General features: G+C 55.4%; 2 protein-coding genes across 7 annotated transcripts; both read right to left on the bottom strand.

Moving 5' to 3' along the window:
* Positions 1-4,147: 4,147 nt before the first annotated feature.
* Positions 4,148-15,356, bottom strand: ADAMTSL4 (ADAMTS like 4). Of its 6 annotated transcripts, none has more exons than XM_068540716.1 (18): positions 15,200-15,356; positions 12,381-12,609; positions 12,110-12,167; positions 11,422-11,777; positions 10,556-11,237; positions 10,213-10,315; positions 9,307-9,443; positions 8,731-8,935; positions 8,331-8,503; positions 8,066-8,177; positions 7,776-7,961; positions 7,451-7,580; positions 6,909-7,113; positions 6,400-6,576; positions 5,876-6,082; positions 5,604-5,783; positions 5,185-5,329; positions 4,148-5,034 (listed from the first exon to the last, which is right to left on the bottom strand). In XM_068540716.1, exons 2-18 carry the CDS (start codon positions 12,398-12,400, stop codon positions 4,898-4,900), a joined length of 3,213 nt encoding a protein of 1,070 aa, XP_068396817.1. In that variant the 5' UTR covers positions 12,401-12,609; positions 15,200-15,356; the 3' UTR covers positions 4,148-4,897. The 6 variants fall into 6 exon arrangements, with proteins under 6 accessions (XP_068396817.1, XP_068396818.1, XP_068396815.1 ...); XM_068540717.1 differs by having other exon boundaries at positions 12,381-12,525; XM_068540714.1 differs by lacking the exon at positions 15,200-15,356 and adding an exon at positions 14,950-15,069.
* LOC137762616 (uncharacterized) lies at positions 12,635-14,942 on the bottom strand. The gene is given in 10 exon segments (XM_068540723.1): positions 12,635-13,425; positions 13,428-13,477; positions 13,479-13,498; positions 13,500-13,547; positions 13,550-13,582; positions 13,585-13,737; positions 13,739-13,810; positions 13,813-13,912; positions 13,914-13,995; positions 13,998-14,942. Coding segments are annotated over 10 exon segments (804 nt in total). The 5' UTR covers positions 14,122-14,942; the 3' UTR covers positions 12,635-13,303.
* Positions 15,357-19,417: the final 4,061 nt, after the last annotated feature.

Below are 19,417 nucleotides of genomic sequence, written 5' to 3'. Positions count from 1 at the left end.
CAATAAATAGGATGTTGAATTAAAAGGGTCTACAGCTGTATTTTGAAGCAGAGGGGATACAAACAGGACTTTCCATGGCTGCGCATTGTGGGAGTTCAACCAGACGGAAGAAATCCCAGGGGTAAGTAAACTGCCTGCCAGCCAAATCTGCCCTATTGCCTGTTTCTGTATGGCTCAAAAGCTAAGAATGGTTTTTGCATTTTTAAATGGTTGAAAAAAGATATTTGGTGACACGTTAAAATTATATGAAATTAAGATTTCAGTGTCATAAATAAAGTTTGTTTGGAACACGGCCATGCCCATTTGTTTACAAACTGTGTAGGGCTGCTTATGTGCTACAGCAGCAGAGTCAAGTAGTTGCAACAGAGATTCTATGCCCTGCAAAGCCGAAAATATTTACGGCTGGTCCTTAAGGGAAAAAGGTTGCCCACTCCTCTGCTAGAGCTAAAAAGGCATCTTATGATGTCATGAAAGAGGCAGGCAACCAAGGATCAATAGTAGTGAGGGGAGGGAGGAAGAGATGAAAGAGGGGGTCTGGTTCCAGGGCAGATTAACTCTGCCCCTCCCATCAAGGGCAGGGCCTCTTGCCTTTTAGCCTAGGGATCCCAGGGACACACACAGTCTTCTTTTTATGAGTAACCCCACCCTCTCACCCCCAGTTTCTTTTCCTCCTCACTCAAAGTTCTGTAGAGCTGTCTCTTAAAAAGATTCCGGCAAGGCTCAGAAGAGTACAACACACACACAGACATCCTAACCCCAACCTGGGACATTCCTGAAATTGAACCCATCTCTCCTCTAACACTGAGGTTCTTTCCCAGGACATTCGAACACAGCTCTCTGGTGCTCGCTGAGAAAGTGCTCTGGTCTGGTTCCTAGCCATCCATCCCTACACCTCCCCTTCAGCTGGTGTGGCTGATTGGCTGCCTAGGATCTGACTGCTATGGCTCATGCATACCTTGTTTTGGACTAATTTTGCACATTTCTCCCTCCAATCCTTTCTACTTTCTGACCTCAGCCATGAAACAACCCCCTCTAGAGCTTTCCCCAATCTCCAGGGTCAAGGAGCCCAAAGTCAGATTGAAGATTTGCGCTGTCTAGTTTGGTTAACCCAAACTGTTTCTCTCTTGTTGACTGACTTAGTCTTAGGTACTTTCCTGAGGCTTTCTACTTCCTGTAGAAGGTGCCTCTCACCCTTTAAAGCTGACATCTCTTCATCACCTGCCTGTGACAGATAAGCCCCCTCCGCTCTAACTTCCTCACCCACCTAACTCCCAGAACCAGAGGTGATGGATTTGAGGGATGCTGGTCAGAGAGAGGGTGGGAATGCAGGAACCCACTCCCCCACTCCACCTCCAAACTACTGAGGTACTCTTTAGCATGACTCCCCATGCTTCAAGGAGAGGAGAGGTCTCTGATTCAGTTTACTCTGGTGGGGGAAGGGTGTTAAGTTCAAATGAAGTCTCTGTTTGTAAAACTGGGGAGAAGGGGAAACAGGAAATGAAAGAGGATCTGGTTGGACGGAATCTGGAAGGGACCTTCTCCTTGCATTTTGTTCTCACTCTCATCCCTCTGCCCTCCTGCCGCCCTCCAGGTCTATCGAGATCCTCCCCTAAAGGGCTCCTGAGGGAGGGTGTCTTCAGGTTGAGACACTCATGCCGTAGGTCAGCAACTGGGGCCCTGTGCTCTGCTTCACTCCTAGTTAACCACAGAGGTTGAATCTGGATGAGTGAAGAGTGTGGGTCTGGTCTCCTCAGACTCACCCCTGCAGCTGTGAGCACCTGCTTGCAGGGAGGCCCCTGGTTGGGGAAGTATAGAAGCTAAATTTAGTCTGAAGGCTGAAGCTTAATTGGGTGGGTAATTACCCTGGGGAAACTGGGAGGGGGGAGGGGAGAGGAATTCTGACCCAGCTGAACTGAGACCTCACAAGTTCACCCCTAAGTCCACTGACACAGAACCACAATCCCCTTCCCCCAACAAACACCGAGAAAACGAGAAGCCCTAGCAATTTGCTGGCCTTCTGCACGCTTGATCTCTCTTGTGCACATCAAGATTGTTCCCATCACCACCCCACCCCCACCTCGATTCTCAGGGGTCCAGTTCCTCTGAGTCCTTCCCTAAATTCCACCCAGGGCACCAAACCTAGGGGCCCCTCTAGCACATCTCCCTGACCTTGGGTTGCAGCTTCCTCTCTCCCAGCCCTCCAGAGGGTTTCAGAGGTCATCAAAGAGGTATCTGGCCACACTACTCCCCTCTAAGGGGCCAGGAAAAGGGGTGCTTGGGGTCAGGTTTCCCTTCCTGAAAACTTTCACATTGACACCCCCCCCCCAATACTGACCTCAGTGACCAGAGAAAAGAATCCTTAGGGGCTGCACTGAATCCTAGCTTTAAAATGAGGTGAAAGGGGGCGACCCCCCAGATGAAAGCCCACATCCTGAGCAGTCAGAGGCTGGAGCCTATGAGGGAGCTGGGGGCTATCAGAAAGAGAAGGGAGTTACTGAAGCTGGGGGAGCCCTTAGAGGGGCTGTGGCTGCATTCCCCACCTGTGATTGGTTCTCAGGCTCAGGCCAAACTCCAGACCTGCCCGGCAACAGCCCAGAGAGGCCCAAAGAGGGAGGAGGAACTTCGGGGAAGTCAGCTGAGCAGGGGCCACCGCCCAGCGTTCAGCTTCCAGGAATCGCTGGGAGGGCCCCAGCTATTCACCACACCCCTCCCTCGGTCTCAGGGCTCCGCCTTCAGCCCTCCGTATCTACAGGGCTGGCTCAGGTCCCACTTCCCTGGTCCCCCCGCGTCTCTGATCCCCTAAGGGGTTCACCAAAGAGAGGAACACATCTGATGCCTTCTCTTTACACTAAGCAGAGACACTAAGACTGGGCTTTCCTTGTACCCCCTTCCTTACTCCTCGCCCTGGACTAAAGTCAGTTTCATTTTCCTTTCCCCCCATTTTCTTTTGCCTCCTTCCTCATGCACTGTCCTCCCAAGATGTTGTCCGGAGTCTTCCTTCTCAGCCACTTCCAACCCAGGGAAAGCCTGCTCCCCAAGGCAACAGTATGATGTGAGGGAGCTGCCAGAGCAGAGAAGTCCTGTCTCCTCAGGCAACTCTGGGGTCCTCCCCAGTGTCTGGGTGTGCATGCTCAGGAAACAGTAGTCACCGAGTTCAGCTGTTTCTGCAGGCCTTTATTTACGGTCTTACTCGGCCAGACTTGTAGAGGCGCAGGGGTGGGGGAGGGATGCTTCTAATGGGGAGAGAAGCTCAATTCTATTGCACTTCCCCTCTTCCTAGGCATGGGGACCCCTGGGAAGTCTGGCTTCCACAAGTGGAGATCTGGACTCAGACCTCAGAATTGTAGGGGTCAGGGAGAGGATCTGTGTTATGGAAAAGGCTGCCCACTCTCACACCACCTCTAGCAAGCTATTTACCTTGAGAGTGGACATGGGCGGGGGAGGGAGGAGGGAGGAGAGTAGGGTGAGACATCTCTGAAGAATGTGTCTTTGGCAGGACATCCAGTACTGCCTTGGCTCCACCCTCGACTCCACCCCCAAGTCCCCTAGAGCCGGGCCAGGCTCCTCCTCCGGCCGTTTCTGCTGAGGGAGAGGGGTGTGGGGTGTGAATCATTTCCTTTCCTCCCACCCTATAAAAAGCAATAAACCAAGAGCTTAATAGGGAAATGGGTAATAGCAGAAAGGATGAGAGGGGCAGGAAGGCAGGGCCAAAGAAAGGGAACAGGAAAAAGGAGCCCTGAAAAGGCAGCCGCCATTCAGCTCAGCCCCAGATGGGAAAAAAGTGCTACTAGATTCCAAGAGACTGTACAGAAAGACTCAGCCTACCAAGAAACCCACCATAGGCCAAGCAGTTTCTTCTTCAGCTCTGGACCCAAGCGCCCAACTCCATACCTAAACTGGGAGAAGTGGTGACCTCTAGTGGTCAATGACCAACCTGCAGGGCCTGAGGTCGGCCAGGATCCTCTCCCTCTCTGACCAAGGCTCCTGGTCTCAGGTGACTGGGGCTCACTCATTAGCCTTTCTGGACCCAAACTCTCTCCACCTGGGCTCCAAATACCGTTCCCCTTCCCACCCTTCATTCTGATCTCACACTGCTTGCTTAGGTGGCCTGTATGGCTGGGTTCCCACGAGGACAATGAAGAGCCTGTTTCTCATTTGTCATAATCATCTTTAATAAAAAATAAATTAGTTCTGGGGTGGGAACCATTTTAGGAGGTGGGGAGCGGGAGCAGGGGCTAGGGTGTCTTATTCTAACCTTTCTCTTTTCCATCCTCTGCCCAGCTGGTCCCTGCTCTGGGGAGATAGATAGTCTTTCTTCCTGGGGAAAAGCAGGATTGGCAATGGCTCACCCCATCCCTAGCTAACTATGAGAGGGAGGGATAGAGAGACTAAGTAAGGGGAGAAGGGGTCAGAGGACAAAAGGATGGTTTAGATGATGTGTGGCCTGAACAGGAGAAATGAGGTTTAGGACACAAAGTTGGGATTAATGGGGAGGCCAGACTCTAAGTAGCTCGGATTCCCAAAGAGTTGCAAACTTGCTTTCCTTTCAGCCTAGAAAACTCTCACGGAAACAGGCATTGTCCCCTCTCCTGGTTCCTTCTCAGTCTGTGTAACTTCTTTTGAGAAGTGATACAGATTTATGGGCGCACACACATCCACACAGGCCCAGATACACATCTGGGGGCATATGTGCACACACACCATCACACCACCGCACAGATCCAACCACACATCCTGACGGTTACTGTCCGTCATCTTGCCACCTTCGACCACCCTGGGGGACGTCCCTAGTGAGACCAGGACAGGCTAGAGAGCCAGAGGGTACAGAGTGGGCTGACTGACAGGTGACTGATGGTGGCATGAGAAAACCACAAGGAGAGGGCCTCCTGGGCCCATTTCAGGCGGGCTCCGGGGGAGACCGCTCCAGGACATGGGCGCAAGAGCGGCAACAGGTAGCTGTGTAGTAGGGATAGACGCAGAGCCGGGCCTGCACCACCAGGGGGCAATGTGGAGAGCTGTCCTTGCATTGATCATCTGGGGACAGAGAAGGCCGTTGGGCACAAGAAGTCACCAAGATCCATCCCGCTGGAGGTGTGTTGCCCACTCCCACTCGTCCTTCCTAATCTCCACCCACACTTCAGCTAACTCCGCTCTGCTGGGGACTGGGGAGAGGGAGCTCTTTACCAGGGCGCTGGCTGCAGGGTTGGCTGTTACAGGATCGTTTCCTGGAGGGCCGCAGGTGAGGAGGGCATCGGATGCTGAGTGTCTGGTTGGCGGTCAGGCACTGGACCTCCCTCGTCTGCATGCCCCCCTGGCAGGAGCGAGAACACTGGGGAGACCCCAGCTATCAAATCAGACCTTTGCTGTGTCCCAGGCTCCTCCTGAACCCCAGGCCTCCTCCTCCTCTGAAAGGAGTTGGGGGGCTCTCCGGGAGCATTATGAAACCCCACGTGGAGGGGGCCCACCTGTCCTCCTGGTCTAGGAAATGGGACAAGTTAAAGTGCCGCTGGCCTTAGCCTGGGGCACAGAGGGAGGTACAAGGAGGGAAGCCTCCCCTCCCCTGGAAGTCCATGCTGAGCAGGGCAAGGGTGCCAGGCACTCACCGGACTCCAGGGTGTAGAAAACCATCGGTCCTGGCAGTCCTGCCCCTGACAGGGCTGCAGGGCAGGGGGCCTGGGCAGGTGGGAACAGCTGCTAGGAGAAGTCACATTGAACTCAGTCCCCAGTTTGGACACGCAGATGATGTCTCTACGCTGCGTGCCAGAGCCACATTCTGAGGAGCACTGACGGAGAAGACGGGAAGGGAGAGCAGGATTACTCCTACCTCCCCCCAGGGAATCCCACCGACGGGCCCCCTCCCGGGCTCTCAGCTCACCTCTGCCCAGGGCCCCGTGTACCAGCACCACGTCACCTCACAGGGCCCCAAGCTGCAGGCACGCATGTCAGGGGGGCGGCTTCCTGGTGCACAGGTCTGCTCAGTGGCTCCTGCCCCTGCTTCCTCCTGGCCCTCCCCATGGGTCTCCCCACTCCCGAGGCAGACAACAGAACGTCGCTGGATTCCCGTCCCACACTCAGCTGAGCACTGTTGGGAAGCAGAGTGTGAAGGGAGGCTGGAGTGACAAGTAGGGGAAGGGGAGGGGGCTGAGGACAGACACATCCCGGATCCGGGAGTTAGGGAATGCCCCAGGGGTACCAGCCAGATACGGGGAAACTTTGCCAGGCAGGGGTCAGGATGTCAGCGTAAGTTTTTCTCTGAGTCCCCAACATCAGCAGTGTCTAGCAGAGGGCAGGTGCTTGCTCAATCAACGTTTATGCAACCGTGCTGGAAAGGCCCCGGGAGGGTGTCCTGGGTGGGGGTACTGGGGGCGTGGGGCTCGGCTGAGGGGGTGTGGGGCCCACCTTGGAGCTCCAGTCGCTGTGGAACCAGGCTGTGGTGCAGGGCCCCATGTCACAGGCCTCTCTGCTGGGGGGCCGCGGGGGGCCTGAGACGCACTCCTGCTCGCTCACTTCATCACCGTTGTTGCCGACGCAGCGGACCTGTCGGCTCCTCTGGCCGCGCCCGCACCGCACAGAGCACTGAGGGGACGAGGGGCATTCAGGCCTGGGCTTCCTGGCTGCCTCACCAGCCTCCAGCTCTGGGGCCTCTGGACCAGGATCTGCCTTTGATGCCTGGCTCAGCGGTTACAGGGCTTCGTGGGCTGAGGAGCAGGCTGAGTATGGGGCTCTGGGCCCCCAAGCCCCGGTTCCGTCTCTTCACAGACTTACAGATGGAGGTTCTACATGAGATCTCATTTGTAAAAGTTTCTGCTGATTAGAACGGAGTTGGAAAAACCACTGCTCTAGCTCACTGGTGCCCACGCCTCCAGGATCTTCCCGCTCCAAGAGCTTCCTTGCCTGGGGCCACTCACCTGGCTCCAGGGGGAGCGGACCTCCCAGCGGCCGCAGAGGCGCAGCTGGCACGGCTGGGTGATGTTGGGTCGGGGCAGATGTCCGCAGCGCTCCAGGGGTACCGACGAGCCGCCGCCCCCAAACTCCTGCCGGCAGCGCAACTGACGGTGCTGGGTGCCGGGGCCACAGGAGCGGCTGCAGGACGTCCACTCGCCGGCCTCCCAGCTATGGGCGTGGGCAGGGAGGGGAAGGGACAGAGACACAGAGGGCAAAAACAGAGATGTGTGGGGCTGCCATGTTTGGGGAAGGGGACGACAGACTGGGGCTGGGGACCCCTCAGAGGAGAGTGGGCATATTTGGAGTCTGGGATCCCTTGTGGGGCTCAGGGTTTCCTTGTTGTCTATGGAATGTCAGCCTTTCTCACTGAATAACGTCTCTCTGAAGCCAGGAGATCTTGTGTTGAGTGCAGAGTCCAGGTGAGATCCTATGGGGGTGAGGATGTGTTTCCCCGGGGCAACCATCGTGTCCCTAGGACCCTAACCCTCCCGTGGGGTGCACTCACTACGGTGGGCACGGGGGGCCGTGGCAGGGTTCCTGGGAGGCTGGGGGCCTGGTGCCCACGGCACAGCTGCGTTCATCCAGTTCCTCTCCTGACTCACGAGAAATGCAGAGGAAGACAGGGCGCCAGACACCTGAAAGGGATAAAAGGGAAGCCAGGGGAGGCAGGATAGCTCGGCATCCAGCGTCAGTGGGGTCCCAGGCACTGAAGTCCGATTCGGCACAGAGTCAAGGTGTGGACCCACAATCCAGGCTATGGGGTCAGGAGTGCCAAGCTGGGGATCTGGGCTGAGGGTGCCAGGAATACAGGCTGGTGCGCGAAGTCTCACCTTTTCCACAGGAGGCCGAGCACTCAGAGTGTCCCACCCGTTTCCAGTATCCGGCTGGAGACCCCAGGGGTGTCCTGGGATGGGGCGGGGCGGGCATCTGGGGGATCCGCACCTGACGCTGGAGGGTGCCTGGGGTGCGGGCAGGGCGGGGTACTGAAGCAGGTGGGGGCTCTCCCCTCAAAACCTCTGCGCAGGGAGAGTCGGGTAGACAAATTAGATGCATCCCCATTGCCTCGAGCTCCCCTCAGCCTCTCCCCACCTCCTTTTAGGTCTGGGGATCAAAGTCTTACCAGGCTGGAGTTGGGGGAGACGGGGCTCTGGCGTGGGGTTCTCAAGGTTTGGAGGAGGTGAAGAGATGACATACTGGTAGAAAACACCTGGGTTTTCCTCCTGAAAGATCATCTGGGGAGAAAAAGAGAAGGTAATGAATGTTTGGGGGTGGCCAGGGGGGCATCCACTAGCCTTCTGCCCATCTTGAGACCCACAGCTTTCCCCTCAGAGGAGAGGCAGCGGGGCGGCCTCCTCCTCCAGCCCAGGCGCAGGCCCCTCGCTCACATAGACATCCACAGGCTGAGTCGTGGGGCCTTCCGCGGACAGACTCTCTCCCACGCCCTCCTCTCGAGGAGGACGGCTGTACCGGAAGACAGTCCCGCCAGCAGCGTAGGACCCAGGGGGATCCACAGCCCAGTTTCCATTAATGATGGACCGGCCCCCAGGGCCACGAAGTGCTGGAGGTGGCAGATCAGGACATGCGAGGTTAGTCATACTGTCCTCCTCTCCCACCACTTCCCTGACAGCACAGAACCCCACATACCCCGTGCCCACGCGGGAGGGAGGAAGGGAGCCCTGACTTCCTGGGTGGCTCATTTGCCGTGCTGAATGGGGGTGTGAAGGGCAGAGCCAGTAGGCCAGGAATGGAACGGGGGACCAAGACTCGGGGAACCCAGGGACTCACCGAGGTAGTTGGAGCTGGGCCGGAGCTGGGCGATCCGGAGCCGGGAGGCTCCAGCAGGAATCAACAGGATTTTCTGATAGCCCAGAGGGCCCCCCCGGTCAGTGAGGTTCCCCGAGACGAGGCGACAGGTAGAATCATCACCCCCACAGACTCCACAGCCATCTGGACGCCTGCCCGAGCCAAGGATCCCGTCACAGCCAGGGCTCTGGGGGAAAGCGGAGTGAGGCAGGGGCTGCCAGAAGCCAGACACCACCTCCAACCCTGGCCTGGTCGTCTTGGAGCCTTCAGCTCACCGCGTGCCTTGACCTTTGCACTACAAGTGAGACTTGTAGGTTCTCTGTCAGCCCCACCATCCCCAGCCAGCCTTTGGGAAGCTTGGATGGGCTTAAGGGGGTCTTTCTTGCAGTTCGACTCTTGACTCTGCTCAGCCCTGCTTGGCAGGTAAGAACTTTCCTCTCTGCAACCTGAGTCTGGTGTTTTGCTATTGTGATGATGAGCAAGGAGACTCTGTGTGTGTGCCTGTAGCAGTTATTAACACTGCCTCTCTCCCCATGTGCGCACCCCGTCCCCCCTCACCAGACAGTGTCCGGCCACACAGATGTCTGGGGCTCCAGGCTGACACAGGGTCCCGTCCTGGACCTTTTCGGTGTGACGGACATAGAAGCGGAAGCCACGGGGACGGCAGTTCAGTTCACAGCGCTGGGAACCCTGAACTAAGAGACAGGGTAGAAGGGTGGTTAGCTGGGGTCCCTGGCAGGAGGTTAACTGAGAAAGAACCCAGGGCCCTGAGAGCGGCTTGGCTTGCCTTATATTAGCAATAGGGCATCCTGAGGTTGCCGAGGTCACTGCGGATGAAGGGAACACGACAATTCTGTACTCTGAAAGGTCAGTTTGAGGGTCACACAAAAGTTGGGTCAGATCAATTGAGGTCACTAAGACCAGAAAAGGGGTTGTGAGCTCTGAGAGAGGACAGATACGTGAAACTATGATTATGAGAGTTCAGAGCTCATGAGGGCTTGTGTCAAGGTGACACAGGCTGAAAATCAAACGGATGGATGGTAACTTGGGAGAAAGTGATACAACACTGTCCAGGATCCATGGGGTACCTCCACCAAGCTGTCACCACTGGACAGGATCTCTCTGACCATACCCTGCTCATGTCACATCCATCCCACCTCCTGGGTTGGGCTTCTTCCCAGAGGAGACCAGCCAAAGGGCACCTCTGGACACATCCCTCCTCCTAGCCTGACCCCTCTGCTGACCATACACTGCCATCTGACAGCTAGGGCTCTGTCCGAAACCCCCAGCCCTTTCTGGGCCTGTTCTGTCTCTTCACCCCAGCACTGGGAAATAAGGAAGACAATATGACACAGGAGAAATACAAGAGCCTACAGAGAAGAAAAAGAGGGGCTGAGTGTCTCCCTCCCCATCATCCCCCAATCTCCAGCCCCCCCTGTCCAGGGAGTGGGCTAGAAACCTCACCTTCTGTGAAGGGCTCCCACTGGTACAGCTGACCCATGAACTCCTGGGAGTCAAAGGCTGCACACTGCAGGGCCCGGGGGTCTGGCTGCTCAGGGGGGCAGGGCTGAGGTGGGGGATACAGAGGAGTCAAAGCTGGGGAGGAAAATGGGGGTGTGGGTCAGGGCTGGATTGGGGAGATAGGGAGGCAGGTCAGGTCTATGGAAGAGCTCCAAGGTCCCTACCCTGAAAAGGTCAGATGCCAAGGCCCTTCTCCCTCAGGTCCAGATCTGACAGGCTGAGGACCCAGGCTCAGGGTCAGGGAAGCAGAATTGGAAGTCTGGGAGGGGTCCAAGAAGGAACTCACCGCTTGGCTGCAGGCTCTCAGCTGCTCACTCTCCCCAGAACATCTTGGGACAGGGCTACTGGGAGCAAAGAGGCTCCAGAGGGGGCTGGAATGGGGGCCAGCACTCAGCAGAGGCAACCAGCCATCTGGGTAGTGAGGGACAGACTCCGTGAGGGACCCGTGAAGATTCCCCCCAGGTCTCCAGTGCTCCCGGCTTTGCTGGCCTCGGCTCCGAGGGACAGAAAGGAAAGGATTAGGGTGTCTCTCTGCCAGCCGGGGACCGGCCCAACCCTGGGAACTTGGCCTTCTTGGCTGAGGGGACATGTGAAAGGAGCTACCTTCTCCTGGGGATGGAGGGAACAAGGAGGGCTCTGTGCCAGAGGCCTGGGCTCTGGGGTGGGGCCGTGTGAGGGCAGGCCTGGTTCTAGAGGGCATCTCTGTCTGAGCAGCTTCGGGGCTTGGGGGTTCTCCTGGGGGGGACAGGGTGTGGGCAGACGGTTCAGTAGGAGGGAGTTCAGTTTGCGGGGTGTGGTTTGCAGAAGATGGCTCTGTTCTTGGAGTCAGGGATGGAAGATCTGAGGTCTTCGAGAGCTCAGAGCTGGGTGGTCTCCTGGGGTGCCTGCGGTTCCGATGGAGCGGCAAAGCAAAGGGCACTCTCCCATAACCGAACATTCCTGGCTTGATGGGGTCTCGAACCCGGGACCTGAGAAAGTGTTGCAGACGTGGGGTCACAGCGCTGGCTACCTCGGAGCCTGCCTCCCCAGGCGACTCCCTAGCACCAAAGATAAGCCTTTATAAATGCTGGATCCTTTGCTCCCCTTTCCTTCATCCCTAGCTCCGCCCCTTGCCTAAGGCCCCGCCTCTTCCCTCAAAGCCCCACCCCTCACCTCCTGGCTCCTTCAATCTCCTGGGCCTCCTCTCTCCCTAAATGAGAAGCAGGACCTCGAAGGGGGCCACCTCTTCCCCGAGGTGGTGGCCTGTACAGGGGAAGGGTTTCTCGGGAAGTATGAGGTCTGGTGCCTTGACCCCGGGGGAGCAGGGCTTCTGGATGTCTTGGGGGCCGGGGTGGGAGGGGCAGGCCCTGGTGGAGTTGAGCTGTAGGGAGCTGACACGTCCGGCTCCTGCGCTGCACCCCAACCCCGCAGGGCTGGGAGCAAGAGGCCCACTGGTCCCAAGGACCCCAGACACCCTCAGGGCCCTGGTTCTCCTCGGGAGGTGTCTGAAGAGAGTGCCCAGACAACACCTGTGTAGACAAAAAGTTCAGCCAAAATTAGAATGATTTTCGAGGGAACTGTACAGAATATCTAGTCCAACGCTGGAGGCTTGGGGCAGTAGTGACTGGCCCAAGGTCACATTCAGTAGCAGAGGTGGGACTTGAAGTGATTTGGCAAGGAGTTAGGGAGTTGGGGAGGCTGGGAGGCTGGGAGGGCCAAGTGTGAGAGAAAGGGGCCGCGGCTTATCAGAGGCTGCGGGAAATGCAGACGCGGCCTGGAGACTGTGGGAAGCGGCCTGGAGACTGTGGGAAGCGGGGAGGCAGGGAGAGGAAAGGATCGTAGTCTCTGGTCCCTGGCTCACCTCCTGATCCAGGCAGAGCTGAGGGAGGAACAGAAGCAGCATCAGACACAACCGGGACCTGCAAACCAAAGGCAGGAGTGAAGGTGTCAGCCGGGAGCCGGAGGAGGTGTTACGACACCGCCCTCAGCCCAAGGAGGCTCCGCACATCCTGATACCAACTGCTCAGAAATCAGAAGTTACTCATCACTTCCCCCAGCCCCTCCCAGAGAGCTCCTTTCCCTCACTTCCAGAGACCCAGCCATCCCTCCTCCAGGGCCGCCCCACCTCTTACCTGCCCGCCCACTTCTCCATGCTCCTCCCTTGATGGCCCCGGGGCCAGGGAGGAGGGGACCGGAAATAAACTCTACTCCGGCATCTGGGCGTGGGGTGGGGGATGCGCTCTGCAGGGACCGAAGCCTGGTCCAGTCTCCAGAAAGCTGGGGGTTGGGAGGGATGACTCCTCAGAAGGACATCTCAGAGTGAGAATGGATGGGTGAAGACTGGCCCACCCCTTTATGATCCTAAGGGAGGGAGGGAGAAGGCACACTGCCCTTGTCCATCCTCCCAGGCTAGAGGGGTGGCGGTCTGCCCTCAGCCTCCCAACTCAGGCTCAGTCCCCCTCCTCAGCTGCAGGAACTTCTCAGCTCCTCCATGTCCTAACTAGGAACTGTCTCTAGGCCAGCTCAGGCACATGCATCTTTCTTAAGATGGTTTTCATCTGGCTCCCCCTCCTGCCCTCCCAGAGGTCCTGGAAAGCTGAGGAGGGAGGCTCAATGAGGACTTACCAGACACCCCCTCTGAGCTGCTGACTGGAAGCCCCTTGGGCTTTCCGTTTCCTACCTGACTCCCAGCTTTTTCTTCCCTTCTTAGCTAATAAAGCTCCTTCTGGAACACTCAGGCACATCTCTGCCTGCCTCAAACACTTTCCAGTCAAGGGATAAACTAAATGGGCTGATGGTTTAATCCCTAGAGAAGCAGGTGATTTTTCCCACTGAGATTTAACCTCCCTCTAGGGGCCAGCATCCAGCATTAGATCAATGAGGCCTTACTTCAGGCAAGACTCTGATGGGCTAGGGAAACCTGGGAAGGGGATATGCAGCTAGAGATGCCGTTGCTCCCCAATCATGCACGGTCTACCTTCTGAAGAGCCAGGAAGTCCCTCCTGAAGTCTAAACTTGATCCTTGGGGAAGTGGAGCTTGGAACCTTCCCCTGGTCTAAGCCTGACTCTCCCATCGCTCCCCCTTGCCCTCCAGCCCCTTCCTGCTCACAATGAGCCCTTCCCACCCCCAACTCCTCATGCTGCTCGGAGTTCTGCTTTCCAGGAAAAAAAAAAATGTTTCTGTTGGATCCAAAAGGCACCCGGGAGAGGAATCCAAGGAGCTAATGCCGAGGTGGGCCAGCTCAGGGGCAGGAAAATGACAGAGGGAAGGGCAGGAATGTGCTTGGGGGTAGTAACTCTCAGCCCCACTTCCCTCCCTGACACCCCAGGACTTGGGAAGTTAAGGGAGGGATCACAGTGGTTGAGCCTGAGCTGCAGGGTCTCCTCAGCTGCTTGGGGTTGGGAAGGGGGTTGCTGATGGCTGCTCCTTCCCTTGGCTGCGCTGACCACTGAGGTCAGCAACTCCGCCCTGATGGGGGGGGGGGCGGGTAGGGGCTCCAGAGGAGGGCCAACGTTCCACCCAAAACTTCAGCTCTCTGCCTGACTCTGTTACTGGAGGTTGAAGGGAAGGAGAGATGGGGTGATGATCACTGCCGCTTCTTGCTGCCGGGTCCGGGTCCCCTCTCTACTCCCTCTCTGCCTCTGCTTCTCTCTGCTACCTCTTTCTCCATGGGTCTACCCAGTACACATAATCCTGTCCTGAGCTGGGTTTGGCTTTGGCAGTTCCCTGGAGAAGTAAGGGGTGGGGTGGCGTGAGCTCTTGGGGCCAGGGCCAGGCCTGGCTCCCTCTCTGGAAAAGTCCTACCCCACCCCCTGCATAGCTGGGCAGGGGGCCGACACTCCCCCTCCACCCCTGCAGAAACAGATACACATTTGTGGTTTTCACCCCTTCTCATGTTCCTCATCTGGTGTGTCTCACTGCCCAGGGTGAAGAAAGGAGAGGTCAGAAGTGGTCACTCTTGGGCCAGACTGACTCTGGTCTAGACAAACCTGGGCTCCTCCCGGCCATACCTCCACACTGGCCAGTGAAGATCAAGGAAGAGAGACCTGGGCAGAACTAACCCCTTCACCCCCAGGGGACCCACCTCTGGGAAATGGGGGGTGCTGCGGGGCAGGGCGCCCCACAGCAGGCTCCAGGGCTAGCTGGAGAGTCCCTATCTTGGATGAGAACTCCCTGGTCCTCCTTGGGCCCTCCACTCCTGGGTCCTGGAGGCCCATCCCAACAGGCATCTTTCCTTTCTAGTCGTCAGGCTGAGCTGGATCAAGGGCACCCACATGCGTCCCTCATAGCGTCCCTGTCCCCCAACTCCAGGACAGAAGAGAGTGGCGGGGCTGGGGGATGAGGGGAACACATCCTCCAGGAGCACCCATCTAGAGGAGGAGGGCAGGAGGCGCCGGGCGTGTGCCGGGAGGTCCTGGCTACGTTTTCCAATTTTACTCTGTGACTTCGTAGGAATTTTGGCTGATTCTCCGCCCGAGTGATGGGGGCCAGTGTTCCAAGGGATAAGAACCCCTCCCCAGGAATTCGACCCCAGGGACTTCCGAGGCTATAAAAGCTATAAGAGCTGGGGCTGGGGTCGTGGCTGGGGCGCGACCGCGGGGCGCAGGGAACAGGGACGGCGCGTGCGCGCAGGGCGGGGGGTCTAACGGGACCGGGGAGAGAGGGCGGCCGGGGCCGGGGGTCCCAGGGAAGATCTGTACCTGCTCTGCTCGGCCCCGGCGGCCCGTTAACCCCTCCGCGCCCGGGCGCTCTCTCCAGGCAGCCTTGCTCTGCGGCGGCCACTGCTGCCCCTGAGCCCGGCTCCGGACACTGCCGCCTCCGGCCGCGGCTCCGCCCTCGCCCCGCCCCCCGCTCCGCCCACCCGCCCGCCACGCGCCCAGCCCGCGCCCCGAGCCGGCCCCCGGGTCGGGGCGGCCCACCCCGAACCCCTTACCCGCCAGGGCCACCCACCCCGGGCTTCGGGCCTTGGCCACCCCAGCCCGGCACCCGCCAACGGCTCGAGGGGGCGAAGCCGAGGGGGTCCCAGCCCGCTTCGGACGGAGCCATCGCTCCCGGGCTGTCCCCAGGCCCGGCTGGAGTTCGGGACTCCCGGACCCCGGCCTCCAGACCGGCTCCGAGTGGGCGGTGCGAGCGCTGCGCCTGCCCAGGCCAGGCGGCCGCGAGTGGCGCCAAGGGGCTGGGTGGTGCCTGTACCCGAGCGGCGTGGGCGAGCCCCGGGCCCCAGATCTGGGCGTTGCTGGACCGAGATGGTCCCGCCCGACCCCAGATCCGCGTTGGTCCAGGCCCTCTCCTCCACGCAGCCTCCCGTGCAAGCCCAGTCACCCCTGCCTCTCCCGAGTTGGGCTGTGAACCATGTGGTTCTGACTGCTCAGGGACCTCTATGGGCCTCGGTTTCTTCATCCATAAAATTTTACACACGGGGCATAGCGGAAGGAATGCGCTGATTTAGGAATCAGACGAGCTGGATTTGAATCTCAGCTCGAGTACTTATCAGCTCTGTGGTCTTGGATGAATACTACAACTTTTCTGTGCTGCACTTTCCTCATCTGTAAAATGGGGCTAATCTGATATATAAGAATAAGCTTGGAGATATGTCTGTCTATTCATTTATATCTGGAAGAATACACCCCAAACTCGGAATTGGGGGCAACACCTGGGCAGGGGCTGTCGGGTTGGGAGAGAAAAAAAAAACAGCCTTTCACTTTTTACTCTACATGTTTATATGCTGTTGAATTTTTAACCACAAGCATTATCTATGTTTTTAGTTATGTTAAAGAAATAAATAATATACATGAAAGTGTATGACAAAGTAGATAATAAATGGTCACTACTATTTTTAAAGTTTTACTTGCCATTTATTCATGAACCACGGTCCTGTATTGCTGGGTCTACTCAGTATTTGAAAGGTTTTGGCTTTTTTTCAGTGACTTGTCAGTATTTTATTTTATTTTATTTATTTTAACTTTTTGGCGGCACCGCCCGGCATGCAGGATCTTAGTTCCCCAACCCAGGGATCCAAGCCACGCCCCGCGCCGTGGAAGTGCAGAGTCTTAACCACTGGACCACCAGGGAAGCCCTAAAATGCTTTGAAGTGTAACAGGTATACCCTTATTTGAAGTTTAACATCCATATTTTGTTTTCTCAGTAAATCCCTAAGTTTTTTCAACACAAGGAAAGAACTTTAGGCTACTTTGTGTCATCTATATTTTTTCATATTTTGTTTTTATGTTTTGTTTTTTTTTATTTGTAGAGTTAAAAGAAATATTTGAATTGGAATGATATAGAACAGACAAATGAGTCCCAGGTGCCCAGGCCTGCTTTCCAACTTTTTTACCCAAGCTCAGGCCCACAGGATGGTGGGTAAGCTGGCTGGGAACCCCTAAGACCCCTGTTATTTTGTGCGGGTACAGGACAATGTTGCTAGAGCTTTTTTATTAAGTTTTTATTTTTTAAGAGACATTATAAAGTATCCTGGTTTTAAAATATTGACAAGTCACTAAAAAAACAACTTTAAGACATCAAGTACAACCTACAAAACATGACTGTTGCTCAGATTTGTCTGCAGGCCTTAAGTTTGTGCCTCTTCTGAAAACATCCTCAGTCTTGGTCTCATGCTCCTACAGAGCTTGGGAAGATAATGGGTTAAGGCCCCCGCCCGATAGGGGTGGTTTATCATGGGACTGTTGGTGACATGCAGTCCTAACCCAGAGGCATATTTATAGTCCTGGATTTGGAGTGGGAAGCCCCTTTGCTCAGACCTCAGAGTACAATGATGATGAGATGCCCAGTCCACAGGGACAGAGGAAGATATTTTAGGTCAGGGACCTTTCAGTGCCCCCAAGTCACACTCCAGCAGCATTCACTTATCTACCAGGAGGCAAGCTGCAGGACCAGAAGGTGTGACCGAAGACAGAAGAGTGGGAAGGAAGCCTGGCCGGAGGGAAAGGTCCGCCGTTGACATTTGTAATGCTGTGAACTGAGGGTCAGATATAGTCCTTTCCATTAAGAAGTGGCTGTGAGCCAAAGAGCTCACGAGATTTATTACAGCTGTCACCTCCCATGACTTGGTGGTCTGAAAATATTGTATAAGGAAAGGAATTTCCTATGCCTCGGCACTGTGCAAAATGCCAGATGACATTTGTGGACACTGTCTCAAGGATTAAAAGAAATTTCTAAAAAGATTATGCAATAAGTAGATGTTCACCCAAAAGTACCTGTAGGGCTAGGACAAACGAAGGACGAAAAGGGAACAGTCTAAGTATTCGTCTGACTTTGAGCTTAACATAGTGATTTAATAATAATAATAATATAGCTAACATGTATATAGCACTTACTCTGTGTGCAGGCCTCATTGTAACAGATTTGGAAACAAAGACACAGGGAATTCCAGGGGTCTGGGTTTGATCCCTGGTCAGGGAACTAAGATCCAGCAAGCCTCATGGGGTGGCCAAAAAATAAAAGAAACAAAGACACAAAGAAAAATTCGGTAATTTGCCCCAAACCTCACAGTGAGAAGCTATTACCTGTGTATGTTGTGTGCAAGTGAAATGTTTGAGAAATTTAGCTAAGTTCACTTAATAATTTTTTCTTCTGGTAGTAGATTAAGGAAGTTTTATTTGTGTTGAACCGAATAACATTTTAAACTCATGTTTCCTGTGAGACGTTGTCCCTACTCCAACATAATGCTGATGCCGATACCAGTGTGCACAGGTGGGGCCCGGAAACTAGTGTGAAACTGTGTGTCTTTTGGTTTGTGGTCATGGTACCCATTTTCAGAAAGCCCAGTGCTTGCCTTTCTGCCTCTGGGAATCGTGGTTTGCTCAACTCCTTTGTTCCAGAAGAGCCACTCTATTACCAGTTGCTACACACCAGGCTGGTCTCCAGCCGTTGATTCTCAGTGTCCTGTCACGTTGTTCCGCACTTTCTGTCACTGATGCCATTCTGCTGACCATCGGCCTAGTTAGCTTACTCCCCACAACAGTTATGAGAAGAGCCTATTGTGACCTGTTCTCTACAAGGAACCTGGAGGGTGGGGGCCACCCGGCCATGTTTACCTTTGTGTCCGCCACCTCGCCTGGCATTTAATAAATGCTTGTGGGATAAGCCATGAACGAGAAATGGTGATCCCTGCCTCAGCTCTGGCCACATTCCAGCACTTTCTGATTGTTGTGTCAACCCATTTTGGCTGAGCTGGTTCTAGGATGATGAAATCATGAAGAAACAGGATGTGACCCATTTGTTAATATGAGGTCCAAGACGAGGATGGGACTTTCTGGTCTCCCAGTCACTGCTCTGGAGACATTAAATTTGGTCAGAAACTCTCAAAGCCAGGATTCTTTTTTTTTTTGGCTGCCTTGGGTCTTCGTTGCTGCCCATAGGCTTTCTCTAGTTGCGGTGAGTGGTGCGCGGGCTTCTCATTGCAGTGGCATCTCTTGTTGCGGAGCACAGGCTCTAGGTGCACGGGCTTCAGTAGTTGTGGCACAAGGGCTCAGTAGTTGTGGCTCGCGGGCTCTAGAGCGCAGGCTCAGTAGTTGTGGCGCACGGGCTTAGTTGCTCCGCTGCATGTGGGATCTTCCTGGACCAGGGCTCGAACCCGTGTCCCTGAATTGGCAGGAGGATTATTAACCACTGTGCCACCAGGGAAGTCCCAGGATTCTTTTTAATTTGATTACCATATTTCAATCTTCCAGGGCCTCTCAGGCAGGTCCTGGGGTCCTTGGTGACAGACTTTGCCTCAGTACCGCCCTGAGCCATGTGTCTGTCTGTCCATCGGCATTCGAAAAACAGGAAGTCCTCAGTAAATGTTTATGGAATTGAATGAATTGATCAAACATAACCTTGGCAGCCATTAAGTTTACAAAATCGTCAGTACTTTGACAACTATGTTAAGTGGTTTGAACTCATGTGCACATCTTCTTACACATGTGTTTGGGAAACATGGCCATAAGCTAGAGCTTCTGGATTAGGCCTCCAGAATGTTTGAGAATATTCATTGTTTGCTAAATTGGGAAGATTTTCAGATGATATTCTTCCTCTGTTATAGTCTCAATATAACCGATTTACAGATTTAATAAAATGGTACCCATCACCAGGCATGGGGAACAATTAGCCAGGACCCATTCCTCTGATACAAGCCTCCACTTAGTCCTGTCCTTAGGATCTTGGAGA

The sequence above is a fragment of the Eschrichtius robustus genome, chromosome 3, assembly GCF_028021215.1.
Source record: "Eschrichtius robustus isolate mEscRob2 chromosome 3, mEscRob2.pri, whole genome shotgun sequence".
NCBI lineage: Eukaryota > Metazoa > Chordata > Mammalia > Artiodactyla > Eschrichtiidae > Eschrichtius > Eschrichtius robustus.
This window is presented reverse-complemented; position numbering and strand designations above follow the sequence as displayed.

Coding starts and splice junctions, on each gene's coding strand:
- ADAMTSL4 (XM_068540716.1), bottom strand. CDS start 12,400: ATGGAGAAGTGGGCGGGCAG. Junction 11,238..11,421: donor GAGATTGAAGGAGCCAGGAG/GTGAGGGGTGGG, acceptor ACACTTTCTCAG/GTCCCGGGTTCGAGACCCCA. Junction 5,035..5,184: donor ACCCTGCAGCCAGCGCCCTG/GTAAAGAGCTCC, acceptor CTCTGTCCCCAG/ATGATCAATGCAAGGACAGC.